Source organism: Cornus florida, unplaced genomic scaffold, assembly GCF_030987335.1.
Source record: "Cornus florida cultivar Cherokee Brave unplaced genomic scaffold, ASM3098733v1 CherokeeBrave_3.0.0_Hap2_Chr09, whole genome shotgun sequence".
NCBI lineage: Eukaryota > Viridiplantae > Streptophyta > Magnoliopsida > Cornales > Cornaceae > Cornus > Cornus florida.
Window position 1 is genome coordinate 47,869,998 of NW_026775579.1, and position 19,000 is coordinate 47,888,997.

At 33.8% G+C, this 19,000-nt stretch overlaps 3 protein-coding genes across 3 annotated transcripts; 1 reads left to right on the plus strand and 2 right to left on the minus strand.

The window, feature by feature from the left end:
* Positions 1 to 2,048: 2,048 nt before the first annotated feature.
* Positions 2,049 to 3,792, minus strand: LOC132273275 (subtilisin-like protease SBT3.17). The gene is made up of 3 exons (XM_059774267.1): positions 3,547 to 3,792; positions 3,353 to 3,447; positions 2,049 to 2,313 (listed from the first exon to the last, which is right to left on the minus strand). The coding sequence occupies exons 1-3, from the start codon at positions 3,705 to 3,707 to the stop codon at positions 2,237 to 2,239; spliced, it is 333 nt and encodes a 110-aa protein (XP_059630250.1). The 5' UTR covers positions 3,708 to 3,792; the 3' UTR covers positions 2,049 to 2,236.
* Positions 3,793 to 6,977: 3,185 nt separating this feature from the next.
* LOC132272574 (uncharacterized membrane protein At4g09580-like) lies at positions 6,978 to 11,560 on the plus strand. The gene is made up of 4 exons (XM_059773696.1): positions 6,978 to 6,983; positions 7,370 to 7,723; positions 7,833 to 8,003; positions 11,012 to 11,560. The coding sequence occupies exons 1-4, from the start codon at positions 6,978 to 6,980 to the stop codon at positions 11,141 to 11,143; spliced, it is 663 nt and encodes a 220-aa protein (XP_059629679.1). The 3' UTR covers positions 11,144 to 11,560.
* Positions 11,561 to 14,182: 2,622 nt separating this feature from the next.
* LOC132273276 (subtilisin-like protease SBT3.17) lies at positions 14,183 to 15,756 on the minus strand. The gene is made up of 3 exons (XM_059774268.1): positions 15,579 to 15,756; positions 15,385 to 15,479; positions 14,183 to 14,345 (listed from the first exon to the last, which is right to left on the minus strand). The coding sequence occupies exons 1-3, from the start codon at positions 15,737 to 15,739 to the stop codon at positions 14,269 to 14,271; spliced, it is 333 nt and encodes a 110-aa protein (XP_059630251.1). The 5' UTR covers positions 15,740 to 15,756; the 3' UTR covers positions 14,183 to 14,268.
* Positions 15,757 to 19,000: the final 3,244 nt, after the last annotated feature.

A 19,000-nucleotide genomic window follows, 5' to 3' on the forward strand; every position in this document is an offset into this window, starting at 1 on the left:
TAAAATAGCCGTTGAGGACTGAAAACAGATCACCAAAAAATTGAAAAACCATAGAGAGAGAGTTGTATAGGCAAAAGGTATAGCTAATGTTGTGCAAAGAGACCAAAAAAAAAAAAAAACATTGATGCCGAGAGAAGAGACCAGATAGAAGCATATAAAATATTCTAAACAAATGGATATAACATATACGATTCTATATCCATAAACAATAGGATAGATAGGAGCATGTAGGGGCCACTAAATTCATACTCCATCTTTTGCTCATGCCATCCCCTCTCTCTACTTTACATAAATCTTATCTACTTTAATCCGCACCCCAGATACTCTAATAAATGATTAACTAAGATCTCTTTCAATGCCTCGGGCTAATGTAACAAAATATAGAGGAAAGGTTTGTTTAATAACATAATGTTGTTGGCCCGGGTGAGAAAGAAGTGTACAGGGCATTTTCAAAGACCCGTTGTAGTGAACTAGTTCAGATTCTCCTCTGTTACAACACGCGTGTTGTACTACAAAAAATCTAGTACTACCAATGGACAACAACAAAATCTATATCCTTTTCCCAGATTTTGATATGTTTGATATAAACAAATGCTTTAGAAACCACACTCACACACCTGAGATTAATAAACAAAGGCTTTGAATTATTTTATAAATATGACGGCATACTGGAGAATTATAACACTATCAGAAAAATGAAAAAAATAAAATAAAATAAAAATAGAGATGGCATTTCCTACCACCCCATACGAGTAAGTTGGCAATTCATTATTGTATGAGAAGAGTGGGATGGAGAAAATAAAAATAAAATAAAAGGGTAGAGACACCTTATAAATAAGGGTCTCACATCTATATTTTTGGACACAACTCATCCTTTTCAACTGACCAAAATGGTGGTTAGGTTCTGAATTTTGTATCGGGTTTCCAGATTTTGTGGTATGGAGAAGAATATGTTAATTTATCCATTAAAATACTTTGAGAATGTTAAAATGGTAAATTAATAATTCAAATAAGTAAATTCATAAGTCAAAGGACAATAAGGTACTTTTAGCTTGGTTTGAGAGTGTCATTGTTCAATTTATCAAACTTAAGAGTATCGTCATTAAAAAATACCTAAATTATAGATGGTATTCTTTAACCAAAACTTAGAGTGTAATTGTAATTTACCTTTTTATTATTATATATTTTTTTTATCAATGTGATTTGCTTCATTTGAACCTATTCAAAGACCAATACGCTTCGAAACAAGTGTGGACTTGGGCTTGGGCTGGCGCCGGCCTGGGCCGTGAGCCCAATGGAGACCCTCATTAGCAATATAAATAACATCATCACACAATCTATCTTCATTGGAGCAGCCATATTATAAAAACACATGCACTATTCATTTCAAACAAATTCATGTTATATACTACTACTTATTATTTCTAATATTTCTATATACATATTATATAATAGTGTAAACTATTTTTTATCTAATAAAAAATTATTTTTCTAATATATAATGTGTATATATAATAGTGTAAAATTATCTTTTGAGAAAAAAAATTGATTTATTATATATTATTTATTTATTTTATATAATATTAGCAAATTATTATGCAATAGATATTTTATATTATTATATACGATATTTATATAATATTATATTATATATAAATATTATATTTTAATTAATTATATATTATTTATTTAATTTATATAATATTAGTAAATTATTATGCAATAGAAATTTTTTATTATTATATACGATATCTATACTATATTATATTATACATAAATATTATATTTAAATTAATTTATAATATCATAACACATTGTATATATAATTTCTTACACACACAAGATATATTATTTAACAATTTTTTATAATATAATATATGTTACTATGAATATTGTCTTGTTCAATCGAATGTGCATTTTGTTAAATAATATATCTTGTGTTAAATAATTTCTTACACACTGAGAAAGTTGGTATGGAAAATCTCGAATCCAATGAAAACAAAAGCGGTTTGTGACCATAACATCCCTGTGTTTGAACAAGTAAAGAATCACAATTGCAATTTGGCATATATATATATATATATATATATAATCTACACAAGCACTTTGCTATACAAAGCTAAATATACAATTGACAACACGCATTAAGAGTGGTTTTGAGTGTACATTAACTTGGAATACAAAGTGCTGTGAACATATAGATATAGTCATTTAAACATTGAGAATTTAAAGTTTTTCACACTCTCAGATTATGAGTTCCTGAGTGCAGCTGGGCTGACTTACTTGGGACAACCTCAAGAACACCGGGTTGTTCTGCCAAAAAAATATATATATTTCAATCAGGACAACTGCTCAAAATCTTCTAATATATACAACATATATGCATATATAATAGTGTATTAGCGATATTCTAGCGGCACAGGATCCACTCCACAGGACATGAATAATTCTGAAATTTTTTTTATATGTTATGCTACGTATGCAAATGAATAATTTTGAAAATTTTATTGCAAATATCCTAAGTAATAAAAATAAAATAAAACTGCGGAAGCAAATTCTTAGATTGCTTATTTCTCTCTGATTATGGTGGCTTGTTGCACAAATTTTATATTTCTAGAAGCCTTGTTTCATAAGTTCTCCGTGCACATATTATTTTTAATTTTTTGATACACAGTTTGTGAGATATGAATTTTTGAAATTCGGACAAATTATGATTCAAATACAATAAGAGTATTTTGGACCAAATATCCACTCTTTTACATAGTTGGAGAGTTTTTTCTGATAAAAAATTAGTTTACTTAAAACGCCCATAATCACACAAACAGTGACTGTTTTAACACAGAGGTTTGTGTCTATTCCAAATTAATCTCCATTCTTAATTGTTAGGTCTGCCATTATCACCTAAAAAAAAGGCTAATCCCATAGGTTTGGGTCTGTTTTAGAGAGAGAGAGGTGATGAAGAAGACAATGGTATTTTTGTAATTGAAAAAAAAAAAAAAAATTTAAATTTAATTTTAAATAGTAAGGTTAAATTTGTCATTTTACATCCAAATTAACGAATCCAATAATTAGAAATTTATTATCAAAATTTGAAAATAATAGAGATTTTATGAAATTAGCCTATATTATTATGATATATGCTTTCATGAAATTATGATGATTATGAAGGAAAATAAAATGTGGGTCTGATAAAGATGCCCCCAAAAATATTCAATCAATCATATTCATTGTATATGGAATTGACTACAGAATAAATAAAACAACAAGTATAACTTAATTACATAAATTTAAAAAATAAAAATAAAAATAAAAATAAAAAAAGAAAGAAAAAAACAGAAAAAAGAAAACTCACTTTTGATTTGGGCGGTCTCTTCGGGAGTAAGTTTGGCAGAGAATCCACCAACACTTTCATAGTTGTAAATTAGCGCATCCTTCGCCTTCTCCTCGCTAATACAATCAATCAACACACAGTTACGCACACATATATATTATATTATATATATAGAGAATATATATACAGAATATGTATAGAGAGAGAGAATGAACCTGCCGAGGACGGCAGAAAGGGTATGGAGGTTATAGGAGTCTTGGTTTTCGCCATTGGGCTTCTCGGTGTAAACCATGTTAACGGTTCCCTGTGAGTCCGCCATTACTGATGACCAAATCAACACCAATGAAACCAACAAAAAGCTGTTTGTCATCCTCATTTTTTGATATGATGTGCGAGAATAACGAATCCAAAAGGGTCTGATTTCGTAATCAATTATGCGGACCAAGTTATATATATATATTATATACACACGTCTATATATATATATACACTCATATGAGGTTTGTTATACCTCAGAAGATAGATTTAGTACTCAATTCAAGGATAAACACAACACTTTCTGTTAAAAGAAGGAAAACCAAGAATGATTATACTATAAATTGGACAATGAAATATCGGACTCTAAATCAAGCAAATGTTGTTGTGTAGTTTTCTATTAGAACTTGGTCCCAAAATAGATTAGAAGCTAGTCAATCTCGTGTCCCGTGATAACCCACGAGGTGTTCTAAGAGACCCGATACCACCATTTAAATTTTAGTCAATCTCACCCATTCTTGATACAAAAAAGCAATTTCTTTATTTGGACCCATTTAGGGGAATAACCTTGAAATGTTTACTCCTGATAGATAGATACATATATATATATATATATATAGAGAGAGAGAGAGAGAGAGAGACACACACACACACACACATGCTAAAAGGAAGGGAAGAAAATAATGTCCACATACTAAGATTTCAATAACATTTACATTGAACATGAACCTCAGATAGCCAACAGAACCATGCATCCAAGATCATAAGTCTTGTGCTTCCCATTTATACAGAAAATTTCATAATCAAAACTGCGTATCAACATAAAATGTCACATGTTTCATCTTCAAAATCTTCTGAATCCAAGATCCTCCTATTCCCAAATTGGTTTTAGGCTATCATGCAAAATGACGATTATAAGCGGAGAAACCATACACTACCATAGAACGAACATTTTGAATATAATAAATATGGCAGAAGATTTTAGAAATGAAGTGTGAACTGTAAAAGCCGTTCTGATTAGGATGTCCACAAGCTGTGCATAGCATGCAGCTGACTGAGATCTGTGGTCTTCAAAGACATCTTGTAAAGCTCCCTGAGCTTTCCAACGTCTCCAGATCGATTAGATGGAGTTGGCTGGGGATTAAGAGAAGACTTGTTTGTACTTGTGGAAAGTGCCGTGGCTAGCATTTTCTTCAACAGCATCTGCAATTGACTCCAAAATTTAGCATAGACCTCAGGATTGTCGTTTGTCAAAGAATCCGAAGTTGTTTTATCGTAGACGTGGCGTCCTTCAAGCAGATGATTTAGAGCTGATTCCAGCATCTAAAGCAAAATCAACATATCAATAACTTATAGCATCTAGAAAAGGACAAACGGAAAGAACAATTTCCATTACTATATTTATTGCCACAATAATTGCAATGAAAAAGCTATAGTTAATGATTATGGTAATGACTGGAGCAGCAAGAAGAAGCTGTTCAAACCTCAAACCCCCCACACCCACCCCACACCATAACACACCCCCCACAGCATACCTACTAGTCTTTGGTAAAGTTACTGGCTGAGAGATCTGACGTCTAGGCTCCTCATGGTCAACAGTAGCAAAGGCATCGTATGAATCAAGCATAGGAGAGGGGTTTATGATCTGAATTCTAAGAGCATCATACTCAGATCGTAAACCTATAAAAAACTAGTAGGTATGCTGGCGGTCCAGTCTCTTGACCAAAAGAGTTGCAGCTTCTTCAGAGAAATCGGAGAGAGGTTCATACTATGCTAATTCTTCCCACCTAGACTAGAGGTACCCAAAATACTTTGATACTGAGAGCTTGAGTGTCTCTTGAGATGCGTGAGCAATCTCCTGATAGAGTTCAAAGATACGAGCATCATTGCGGGAACGAGCATACATCTTGTTAAGGGTTTGCCACAGACGAAAAACAGAAGTGTGAAACATGAACATATTATAAATACGCTCCTCCATTGAGTTGAAGATCCAATCCAGGATGGTGCACCTGTCCATGTCCCATGCAATATATTTAGTGTTCGTCTTTTTCGGTTCCTTGACTAGACCCAAAAGCCAACCAGTTTTTCCTTTCCCTCCAATATAGAGTTGAGGAGAACGGGACCAAGATACGAAGTTGCGCCCATTCAAGAGCACACTAGTAACCCGCTATGTCGGATTATGATGTGCCGAAAATAAAGTATGCTAGATCGAGGATAAAGTGTCCTTTTGGCTACTAGAATCAGTCATATTACCAAAATAAGGCTAATCCACACATGAAAGCAGGAGGAAAGAGAAAAAAAACAAGGGCAGAAAAATCGACGCGCTTTCCTCCAAATATGGTACCGAACAAACACCGGCAGCCCACAAAGAAAAAAAAAAAAGGCCAGAAGGATCCTTAGGTCATAAAAAACCTAAGGGAATTATCCTAAAAAAGGATTAAAAAACAGAGGGTTACCCGAGGGGTCCGGCGCAAGGGTTGGGAGGAGATGGAGGTGCACTGGAGTTGAGGAAAAATGGAGAGAGGGAGAGAGAAGATGGCGGTGTTGGGGAGGCGAAGGTTTTTGTTTTGCTCTGATACCAAAAATAAGTAGTTTTGGGTTTTGACTTACTCAAACCGAGAGCCAAGAGTTATATTTATGTAGAAGAATAGGATACAAAGAAGGGAAACCAAATCAAAGAAAAACATGAAATATGTCAAAATATACGTGATCCCATGATTATGGGGATCTTATCTACGTGATCCCATGATTACGGGGATCTTATCTATGTGATCCATGATAATTGAGATCTTACATAAAACACCTAACAAAAGGCTGAAAACAGCTAAAAAAATAAAAAATAATAATAAAACAGATATTTAAACAAAGATAACCCTAAAATGTCAGCTTGAGTAATATGAACATTTATGAGAATCTAATGCCTCAGAAAATTGTGGTTCCAAGAACTAACTTGAAAACTACAGGAACAAATCATAGCCATTATTCTAAATCAAACTAAGGATAGAGAATTAAAAAAAAAAATGGAAAAAGTAAAACTGACTTGATTTAAATGCTTGCTAGTTTCATTGGGGGCTGGCTCCATTATGCTAAGCTTTATTATATTTGATTTTCTGGTTCTACCTTGATTGGGGGACGGAGTGGAAGAGTTAACAAAAGGACATAAAAGGAAAAGAAAAGATCATACAGATTTTGTATCCAATTTATTGATATATTTTGAAGCTCATGGCTTCAAAATCTGGAGAAATGAGCAAGTAATGGCAGTTGTAAATCTTGAAAAGATCTTTTCCTGTTCATTAGACAATATTGTAACTAGATTGTCCTATCTATAGTTTTGGTTTGTTAAAGTTATCTTATATGGCCTCCGACAAGTATAAAATACCTTTTAAAGTCAATGCAGGTAATACAAAGAGACTTGGAAGGAGAGCCCTCATAGAATGGGGCCTACAATGGCTATATCTGAGTTGAAATGATGAATAGGGATGTAGAAACCTATTTTAACTTATTATCACTATTATGATTACATGTTATGGACCATCTAATTGAAATTTTTTTCCGATTTTAAGAATAATTTACAACATCTTGAAAACATTGAATCAGGAATTTCCTTACCTGCCAAGCACACATGCAAGAATTTGGTTCTTTGGCCTTAGTGTTTGTTTTTTATTTTTCTTTTGTGAATTTGGTTTTGATTTTCGTTATCTTTTTCATCCAAAAACTTTACAACGTAATCCAACCAAGGGATCTTTACTACCTTGTTTTATCTATTTATTTAAGGATGTCTAGATCTTCAATTCTACTGGTTTTCATGATCATGCTGAACTGTGTCATACTTTCCCTGAATTATGTTGTTCTGCGTTTTGTTTCAGGCATCATCTTGCAACATATGCTAAAGCTTTCCCAGCAAAATTCATTCTTGGATACTGTTCAACATACATATTCATGCAGACATTTATGATTCCCGGCACCATTTTCATGTCATTGTTAGCTGGAGCTCTCTTTGGCGTTATCAGAGGCCTTTTCTTGGTTGTTTTTAATGCCACGGCTGGAGCATCATCTTGCTATTTTCTGTCCAAGTTAATAGGCAGGCCCATAGTTCACTGGTTGTGGCCTGACAAGTTGAGATTTTTTCAGGCAGAGGTACTTTTTGTGTTCTCTATCGCAGTTGTCTTATATTTACCATATATTGAATTTTTTCACAATATCTCTAATTCCTGGTCCCATACTAAATTGAAACTTTTTGATTCAGATATCAAAGCGTAGGGAAAAGTTGCTGAATTACATGCTTTTTTTGAGGATTAGTCCAACCTTGCCCAACCTTTTCATCAATCTGGCATCTCCAATTGTGGATATACCATTTCATGTTTTCTTTCTGGCAACAGTGATTGGACTTATTCCAGCTTCATATATCACTGTCAGAGTAAGTCTATTTTAATCATCCAACACTAGTCATCTATGTTGAAAATATATCATTCTATGAAGATTGACTTTCATCATTTCTAATTTTATTTATTTATTTATTTTTTATAGTAAAAAGACTTTAGCTTGCTATGGTAGTGGACCAGTGGTTGGTTTTGGTTTCTTTTATTATGTTTGTTCCTCTGAATTTTCTTTCACAATATTTGAATTTTGGTAGGCACCATTGACATTTCAGAGACGCACTGACTTTTCTAAGAGCACAAGTACCCTTAACTGTTGTGTAGTTGTTCTGGACTATGTAAATTAAGGGCGCTTATGTAGAGGGAGGATGATTTTGCTCTTAGGTCTTTTAGGGTTATACAGCATGTTAATGACCGGGATATTGCCCATGTGGAGTTCCACTTGATCTCTATGTTAGGAAATAGGATGTGGGTTGGTGGTTGCATGGGGGCAATTATGTTTGTTCCTTTGTTTCTGTCAGTTGACTGGATTTAGACTCGGGTTGCTCTCCATGTTGGTTAAAGATTTTCGTCCCTTTGTCCTTGACTTGAAGTCCTTTTTTCTCCTTAAAGATATTAATGGAATCCAGTAAATTGCAAAGGGGGTGCTTTTCCATGAGGTTTTTCCTGTTGGAAGGATTGATTTCTAGATGATAGACATTGGCTAACAAGTTATAATGATATTTAAGGTTTTGCCAAGAAGGGTTAATGTGATAATCTTCCCATCCCTTGTTGTATAGTTGATTTTTCTGGGTCTCTGTCTTTCTCCAGTTTGGGGAGTCTCTTGTAGTGGAGAGAGTCTGAAACATTATTTCGATAGAGAATACCAATGTGGTCAGGGAAATGCAAGTTTTCTGAAACCAATTTCCTTTTGCGTTTATAATAGAGGTCTAGGTGGATATGAACAGGATAATTTTAAAAGGGTGTAATTGGATGGGTTCTTTACACGACTATCCTTGTTGATATATGTTACATATGAAGTAGTATGCTTTGTTTATATAGTGTCCTTTTGTTGGCCATGTTACGGTAGCTTCTTCAGCTAGTTCCCACACCCATTTTTATTTATTTATATATATTTTCTTCTAGAACAACACAGCTGGTATTCTGATTAATCTTTTAAGAGTAATCTTGGATCCTTTTAAAAGGGTGTTATTGGATGTGTTCTTTACATACCTATCATCCTTGTTGAGATACGTAGTGTACTCTGTTTATTTAGTGTCCTTTTGTTGGCCATGTTTCTGTAGCTTCTTGCCTTCTTCAGCTAGGACTTTTTTTTTTTTTTTTTTTTTTTCACACGCACACACACACTTACCTTTTTGCCCACTCCTGGGCTCGAACCCCTCCCATCCTCTTTGAGGATTAAGAGTAATCTTGGAGTATTGGAACATAAAACTCTTAAAAAGTAATCTTTTTGAGAGTGTAAAACTTCACACTTGGTTATATAATTTGTAGCTATTTAGTATCATCAAAATACTATAAAAGCCAAACAATTGATTCACATCATTAGTCTGCTGATCTGTGGGAGCCGGAAGGTAATTTGTTATCCTTACCAATATGTGAACCTGATCGTTTCTCTGAAAGTCTCGGTCCGATTATTCAAGATTCAACTTGATTATATGCCAGATTTGTCTGAAAGAGCTAAAGCACTTCTATTTCACTATAGTGTATAGTTTCACTCTAAATTTGATATAGAATGAGGTTGGTGGTACACAATATTCACCTAGATCATCCTTGATAATTGGTTCTTCTAAATTCTGTTTTACCCATCAACCCTTTTTTTTTAAGACTCGTGGCATGTTCTTTACGAAATATTTGTAAAACAAAAAAAAAAAAAAAAATTTAGGAGACTGTAACATAACAAAGAGTCCTGGATTAGGCTTAAATGTCAGATTAGCATGGTGTTTAGTGTTATCCTACAGGCTATATCTACTCAGTTCTCTATCCTCTCTTTTCCATTTAATGGAATTGGTTTATGTTCATTATAGGATAACAAGATGTTTATAAATCTATCATTGACTAAAATAGGGAACTGTAGGTTTTTAATTAATTTATATACTTATAAATTTGTAAAAATATTATTTGTTTTTAAAATTCTACCATCATTTTATACTCCTGTTTCTATTTGAATTCAGGAGCGTATCTTCTTTGTTGCCTTTACAGAGGAAGTTTTTCTATTCCTGCTTCTTTTTAAAATAAAAAGGTCAACGGAAGGACGAAATGGCAATCAAAGTGTTCAAAAAAAAGTGAGTGAAAGGGCAAAGTGGTTACTAAGAGGATAGGAACCATCTGGTCATCAAATGCATGTTTTTTGTTACTTCTAGTTAGTATTAGATAGGGATGCAACTCGGGTGGGCTTGGGTTGAAAAGTAACATTCCGATTTTATTTTTTGCTGGGCTCGGGTTACTGTGTCAGACAACCTGAAGCCCAACCCGAGCCGGTCCCGAATTACAAAACCTGACGAACCCGACTTATGAACCCGAACAATGAACCCAATATATATGTTATATATTATATACATGTATTTATATTTGTGCTGGTTGTATGTGATTGGTTAGTTAGTGAGTTCACTTGATTGTAACATATATGCAATACACTGGATATCCTTTAGTAACCCTAAAATGGCTATTTCATTTGTTATTTAAGCAAACCCGAATTCTAACCTGAAATAGCAAACCCGAGTTAGAAGCCCGAAGTCAACCCGAAATTTCAACCTGAGTTGCAAGCCCGAATTCAACCCAAACTTAAGAAATTAAGGATGGGTTGGGCTCGGGTTGGGTTGCGCTCGGGTTAAATGGTTGAAGATTTTATATCTTGGGTTGAGCTCGAGTTGCTTTTTAAAGCAAGCTTACAATGGACACCTGTTCCAACTAAGACTTGGACCCTGCACCTCCCCCTATTAGTGACAGAATATTAATCAATTCCATAGTAGTAAACTATGTTCTGAAGCTAATTTTGCTTGTTCTTTTGGCACTCTAACCTAACCGGAGCTTCTACTTTTGTTGTCTTCAGGCTGGCCTTGCTCTTGGGGATCTGAAGTCAGTCAAAGATCTGTACGATTTCAAGACCTTATCTGTGCTTTTCCTCATTGGATCTGTCATTATAATTCCTACCCTCTTAAAGAGGAAGCGAGTGTATGAATAATAGCCACCGGCTGGCTCCCTCCGCTTTATTAATCAAAGGGAGCTTGAGATGATTACTACTTGACTGTAACACAGATTATAGGACACAAGAAAGAATTAAGGTGCACGACCCTTGTTGTCTAGATAACCTTAAGGCAGGATGTGTCTTCATCTTTGCTTGTGATACACACCAGTTGATTACTCGCCCTACAAAAGCACAAAAAGCAGATGTATTCCTTCATTTGATTGTTTCTGTATGTTAATCCGTATGATCTCCCAGTAGGGATTATATGGGAATTCTGGACTATAGGTGTACTATGGAATGTTGATAGTAGCATCTCTATACACGATGATTTCTGATTGAATTGTTAGAGCCATTTCGGTCATGTATTAGGAAAAGGATATATATTTAAACACCTTCGTGTGGCCATTCGTTTCAGTCTTATAGTCTGTTGATGATCATGTTACCAGCTTGATATGGTGAAATGAAATTTGCTTGAGAAAGCTCACGCCACACCCGATGAATGAAAATTGAAGATCCATTGGTTAATACCAACATGTTTTGTAGGAAATTTTCAACCCTTCAATACTTATTTTGCCTTCACAGTTTATCAGCCTCTGCTGTTGGAGAATTCTCTCTCTCTCTCTCTCTCTCTCACACACACACACACACACACACACAGGAAATGGAGACTGAGGCTGAAAGAGGATTAGGGAAGAGGAGCACTGGAAGCTACAAGAGGTGCTGGAATTTGTATTGCCATTTCTATTTCCAACTAAGTTTTTCTTTTACAAATGCTAAGTGCAATTTGATATGAGTTATTTATTACAGTAGTGAATTATGTTCTTTGCCTAGTTTGTTTTCACTTGATGAGGACTGAATTGCTTTTGACCCTTTGAGATGTGATTTACTTGAGAATGTCGTTTGCTTCTTCACACACCTCAACAATATACGTTAAACAGAGTAGCTTTGTGAGGGACACTATTGCTTAAAGCACTAATAGAAGTTGGGGCAAGTTTTTTCTTTTGACTAGAATGGTGTCATCACTAGGCCCAATTAGCAATTAGTCGCCTCTGGACATTGGGTTATAACTTTCAAGTCTTTTAAGTAAAGGTTTCGAGAATTGTAAAAAGAGAGGAAAATAATCCTTAAAAGTATCTTGTGTGCTATAAATATTTAATCTATCTACTTTTTAAATGTAAATTGCCACATAAGCTTTATTTTAATAAAAGGTGATGATGTGGTACCTTATTTTTTGTTATCCAATATGTTTCATGTGTATAACTCAATTATCTTATTATCTATTTATTACTCCATTCGTCTCAAAATAAGTGTCATGCTTTCCTTTTTTAACTGTCCCCAAATAAGTGTCCACTTTCTTTTTTAAAATAATATATTTCACATCATTCCAAAAATGTCCTTTGAGTTTAAATTTCAAATTTCAATATTCAAAACTTAAAAAGGTAACTTAGTAATTTTTCAGGCAGGCAATACATGGTCTCACATGTCCCCTTAAAAATTATTACTCCCCATAAGTGACACTTATATTGGGACGGAGGGAGTATTTTATAATTATTTTATTAATTTAATTTTAAAATTAAATAAAAAAAATTTTAAATTTATTATTTTTTTGTCTTTTTCCAACGGTTATATTCCCAGCGGCTATATTCTCAATGACTATATTTCAATTTCTATATAAACCACTCATTCTATCTTCTTTCAATTATCAAGTCTACTTCTTTCGGATTGAAAAAAATTTGAAATTGGGAATGTGGTGGGTATGGAAAATAAGAGTATTAGGGGTTGAGATGGATTTTCGGATTGAAAAAAATTTATAGAATCCAAATTATAATTGGATTGCGGTGGTAATTCGGAGTTATGTGATTGATTGAGATGGCGGCGAAAGAATGGAGGTAGAGGATCAGTGGAGATGAATGTTAAAAGAAATATTGAGAGAGATAATTGTTGAAGATAAGAATTGTTAATAGAGTTGAATTAGTATTTATAGTGTCTTTTTGAAAAAATAAATAAAAAAGCCATTTGAGTGAAGAAAACTATTGAATAATAAAAGAGCCGTTGAGATAAAATAGTCGTTGAGGACTGAAAACAGATCACCAAAAAATTGAAAAACCATAGAGAGAGAGTTGTATAGGCAAAAGGTATAGCTAATGTTGTGCAAAGAGACCAAAAAAAAAAAAAAACATTGATGCCGAGAGAAGAGACCAGATAGAAGCATATAAAATATTCTAAACAAATGGATATAACATATACGATTCTATATCCATAAACAATAGGATAGATAGGAGCATGTAGGGGCCACTAAATTCATACTCCATCTTTTGCTCATGCCATCCCCTCTCTCTACTTTACATAAATCTTATCTACTTTGATCCGCACCCCAGATACTCTAATAAATGATTAACTAAGATCTCTTTCAATGCCTCGGGCTAATGTAACAAAATATAGAGGAAAGGTTTGTTTGATAACATAATGTTGTTGGCCCGGGTGAGAAAGAAGTGTACAGGGCATTTTCGAAGACCCGTTGCAGTGAACTATTATATTTTAATTAATTATATATTATTTATTTAATTTATATAATATTAGTAAATTATTATGCAATAGAAATTTTATATTATTATATACGATATCTATACTATATTATATTATACATAAATATTATATTTAAAATAATTTATAATATCATAACACATTGTATATATAATTTCTTACACACACAAGATATATTATTTAACAATTTTTTATAATATAATATATGTTACTATGAATATTGTCTTGTTCAATCGAATGTGCATTTTGTTAAATAATATATCTTGTGTTAAATAATTTCTTACACACTGAGAAAGTTGGTATGGAAAATCTCGAATCCAATGAAAACAAAAGCGGTTTGTGACCATAACATCCCTGTGTTTGAACAAGTAAAGAATCACAATTGCAATTTGGCATATATATATATATATATATATATATATATATATATATAATCTACACAAGCACTTTGCTATACAAAGCTAAATATACAATTGACAACACGCATTAAGAGTGGTTTTGAGTGTACATTAACTTGGAATACAAAGTGCTGTGAACATATAGATATAGTCATTTAAACATTGAGAATTTAAAGTTTTTCACACTCTCAGATTATGAGTTCCTGCTTGCAGCTGGGCTGACTTACTTGGGACAACCTCAAGAACACCGGGTTGCTCTGCCAAAAAAATATATATATTTCAATCAGGACAACTGCTCAAAATCTTCTAATATATACAACATATATGTATATATAATAGTGTATTAGCGATATTCTAGCGGCACAGGATCCACTCCACAGGACATGAATAATTCTGAAATTTTTTTTATATGTTATGCTACGTATGCAAATGAATAATTTTGAAAATTTTATTGCAAATATCCTAAGTAATAAAAATAAAATAAGACTGCGGAAACAAATTCTTAGATTGCTTATTTCTCTCTGATTATGGTGGCTTGTTGCACAAATTTTATATTTCTAGAAGCCTTGTTTCATAAGTTCTCCGTGCACATATTATTTTTAATTTTTTGATACACAGTTTGTGAGATATGAATTTTTGAAATTCGGACAAATTATGATTCAAATACAATAAGAGTATTTTGGACCAAATATCCACTCTTTTACATAGTTGGAGAGTTTTTTCTGATAAAAAATTAGTTTACTTAAAACGCCCATAATCACACAAACAGTGACTGTTTTAACACAGAGGTTTGTGTCTATTCCAAATTAATCTCCATTCTTAATTGTTAGGTCTGCCATTATCACCTAAAAAAAAGGCTAATCCCATAGGTTTGGGTCTGTTTTAGAGAGAGAGAGGTGATGAAGAAGACAATGGTATTTTTGTAATTGAAAAAAAAAAAAAATTTTTAAATTTAACTTTAAATAGTAAGGTTAAATTTGTCATTTTACATCCAAATTAACGAGTCCAATAATTAGAAATTTATTAGCAAAATTTGAAAATAATAGAGATTTTATGAAATTAGCCTATATTATTATGATATATGCTTTCATGAAATTATGATGATTATGAAGGAAAATAAAATGTGGGTCTGATAAAGATGCCCCCAAAAATATTCAATCAATCATATTCATTGTATATGGAATTGACTACAGAATAAATAAAACAACAAGTATAACTTAATTACATAAATTTAAAAAATAAAAATAAAAATAAAAATAAAAAAAGAAAGAAAAAAACAGAAAAAAGAAAACTCACTTTTGATTTGGGCGGTCTCTTCGGGAGTAAGTTTGGCAGAGAATCCACCAACACTTTCATAGTTGTAAATTAGCGCATCCTTCGCCTTCTCCTCGCTAATACAATCAATCAACACACAGTTACGCACACATATATATTATATTATATATATAGAGAATATATATACAGAATATGTATAGAGAGAGAGAATGAACCTGCCGAGGACGGCAGAAAGGGTATGGAGGTTATAGGAGTCTTGGTTTTCGCCATTGGGCTTCTCGGTGTAAACCATGTTAACGGTTCCCTGTAAGTCCGCCATTACTGATGACCAAATCAACACCAATGAAACCAACAAAAAGCTGTTTGTCATCTTCATTTTTTGATATGATGTGCGAGAATAACGAATCCAAAAGGGTCTGATTTCGTAATCAATTATGCGGACCAAGTTATATATATATATTATATACACACGTCTATATATATATATACACTCATATGAGGTTTGTTATACCTCAGAAGATAGATTTAGTACTCAATTCAAGGATAAACACAACACTTTCTGTTAAAAGAAGGAAAACCAAGAATGATTATACTATAAATTGGACAATGAAATATCGGACTCTAAATCAAGCAAATGTTGTTGTGTAGTTTTCTATTAGAACTTGGTCCCAAAATAGATTAGAAGCTAGTCAATCTCGTGTCCCGTGATAACCCACGAGGTGTTCTAAGAGACCCGATACCACCATTTAAATTTTAGTCAATCTCACACATTCTTGATACAAAAAAGCAATTTCTTTATTTGGACCCATTTAGGGGAATAACCTTGAAATGTTTAATCCTGATAGATAGATACATATATATATATATATATATAGAGAGAGAGAGAGAGAGAGAGAGAGAGAGAGACACACACACACACACATGCTAAAAGGAAGGGAAGAAAATAATGTCCACATACTAAGATTTCAATAACATTTACATTGAACATGAACCTCAGATAGCCAACAGAACCATGCATCCAAGATCATAAGTCTTGTGCTTCCCATTTATACAGAAAATTTCATAATCAAAACTGCGTATCAACATAAAATGTCACATGTTTCATCTTCAAAATCTTCTGAATCCAAGATCCTCCTATTCCCAAATTGGTTTTAGGCTATCATGCAAAATGACGATTATAAGCGGAGAAACCATACACTACCATAGAACGAACATTTTGAATATAATAAATATGGCAGAAGATTTTAGAAATGAAGTGTGAACTGTAAAAGCCGTTCTGATTAGGATGTCCACAAGCTGTGCATAGCATGCAGCTGACTGAGATCTGTGGTCTTCAAAGACATCTTGTAAAGCTCCCTGAGCTTTCCAACGTCTCCAGATCGATTAGATGGAGTTGGCTGGGGATTAAGAGAAGACTTGTTTGTACTTGTGGAAAGTGCCGTGGCTAGCATTTTCTTCAACAGCATCTGCAATTGACTCCAAAATTTAGCATAGACCTCAGGATTGTCGTTTGTCAAAGAATCCGAAGTTGTTTTATCGTAGACGTGGCGTCCTTCAAGCAGATGATTTAGAGCTGATTCCAGCATCTAAAGCAAAATCAACATATCAATAACTTATAGCATCTAGAAAAGGACAAACGGAAAGAACAATTTCCATTACTATATTTATTGCCACAATAATTGCAATGAAAAAGCTATAGTTAATGATTATGGTAATGACTGGAGCAGCAAGAAGAAGCTGTTCAAACCTCAAACCCCCCACACCCACCCCACACCATAACACACCCCCCACAGCATACCTACTAGTCTTTGGTAAAGTTACTGGCTGAGAGATCTGACGTCTAGGCTCCTCATGGTCAACAGTAGCAAAGGCATCGTATGAATCAAGCATAGGAGAGGGGTTTATGATCTGAATTCTAAGAGCATCATACTCAGATCGTAAACCTATAAAAAACTAGTAGGTATGCTGGCGGTCCAGTCTCTTGACCAAAAGAGTTGCAGCTTCTTCAGAGAAATCGGAGAGAGGTTCATACTATGCTAATTCTTCCCACCTAGACTAGAGGTACCCAAAATACTTTGATACTGAGAGCTTGAGTGTCTCTTGAGATGCATGAGCAATCTCCTGATAGAGTTCAAAGATACGAGCATCATTGCGGGAACGAGCATACATCTTGTTAAGGGTTTGCCACAGACGAAAAACAGAAGTGTGAAACATGAACATATTATAAATACGCTCCTCCATTGAGTTGAAGATCCAATCCAGGATGGTGCACCTGTCCATATCCCATGCAATATATTTAGTGTTCGTCTTTTTCGGTTCCTTGACTAGACCCAAAAGCCAACCAGTTTTTCCTTTCCCTCCAATATAGAGTTGAGGAGAACGGGACCAAGATACGAAGTTGCGCCCATTCAAGAGCACACTAGTAACCCGCTATGTCGGATTATGATGTGCCGAAGATAAAGTATGCTAGATCGAGGATAAAGTGTCATTTTGGCTACTAGAATCAGTCATATTACCAAAATAAGGCTAATCCACACATGAAAGCAGGAGGAAAGAGAAAAAAAACAAGGGCAGAAAAATCGACGCGCTTTCCTCCAAATATGGTACCGAACAAACACCGGCAGCCCACAAAGAAAAAAAAAAAAGGCCAGAAGGACCCTTAGGTCATAAAAAACCTAAGGGAATTATCCTAAAAAAGGATTAAAAAACAGAGGGTTACCCGAGGGGTCCGGCGCAAGGGTTGGGAGGAGATGGAGGTGCACTGGAGTTGAGGAAAAATGGAGAGAGGGAGAGAGAAGATGGCGGTGTTGGGGAGGCGAAGGTTTTTGTTTTGCTCTGATACCAAAAATAAGTAGTTTTGGGTTTTGGCTTACTCAAACCGAGAGCCAAGAGTTATATTTATGTACAAGAATAGGATACAAAGAAGGGAAACCAAATCAAAGAAAAACATGAAATATGTCAAAATATACGTGATCCCATGATTACGGGGATCTTATCTACGTGATCCCATGATTACGGGGATCTTATCTATGTGATCTATGATAATTGAGATCTTACATAAAACACCTAACAAAAAGGCTGAAAACAGCTAAAAAAATAAAAAATAATAATAAAACAGATATTTAAACAAAGACAACCCTAAAATGTCAGCTTGAGTAATATGAACATTTATGAGAATCTAATGCCTCAGAAAATTGTGGTTCCAAGAACTAACTTGAAAACTACAGGAACAAATCATAGCCATTATTCTAAATCAAACTAAGGATAGAGGATTAAAAAAAAAAATGGAAAAAGTAAAACTGACTTGATTTAAATGCTTGCTAGTTTCATTGGGGGCTGGCTCCATTATGCTAAGCTTTATTATATTTGATTTTCTGGTTCTACCTTGATTGGGGGAGGGAGTGGAAGAGTTAACAAAAGGACATAAAAGGAAAAGAAAAGATCATACAGATTTTGTATCCAATTTATTGATATATTTTGAAGCTCATGGCTTCAAAATCTGGAGAAATGAGCAAGTAATGGCAGTTGTAAATCTTGAAAAGATCTTTTCCTGTTCATTAGACAATATTGTAACTAGATTGTCCTATCTATAGTTTTGGTTTGTTAAAGTTATCTTATATGGCCTCCGACAAGTATA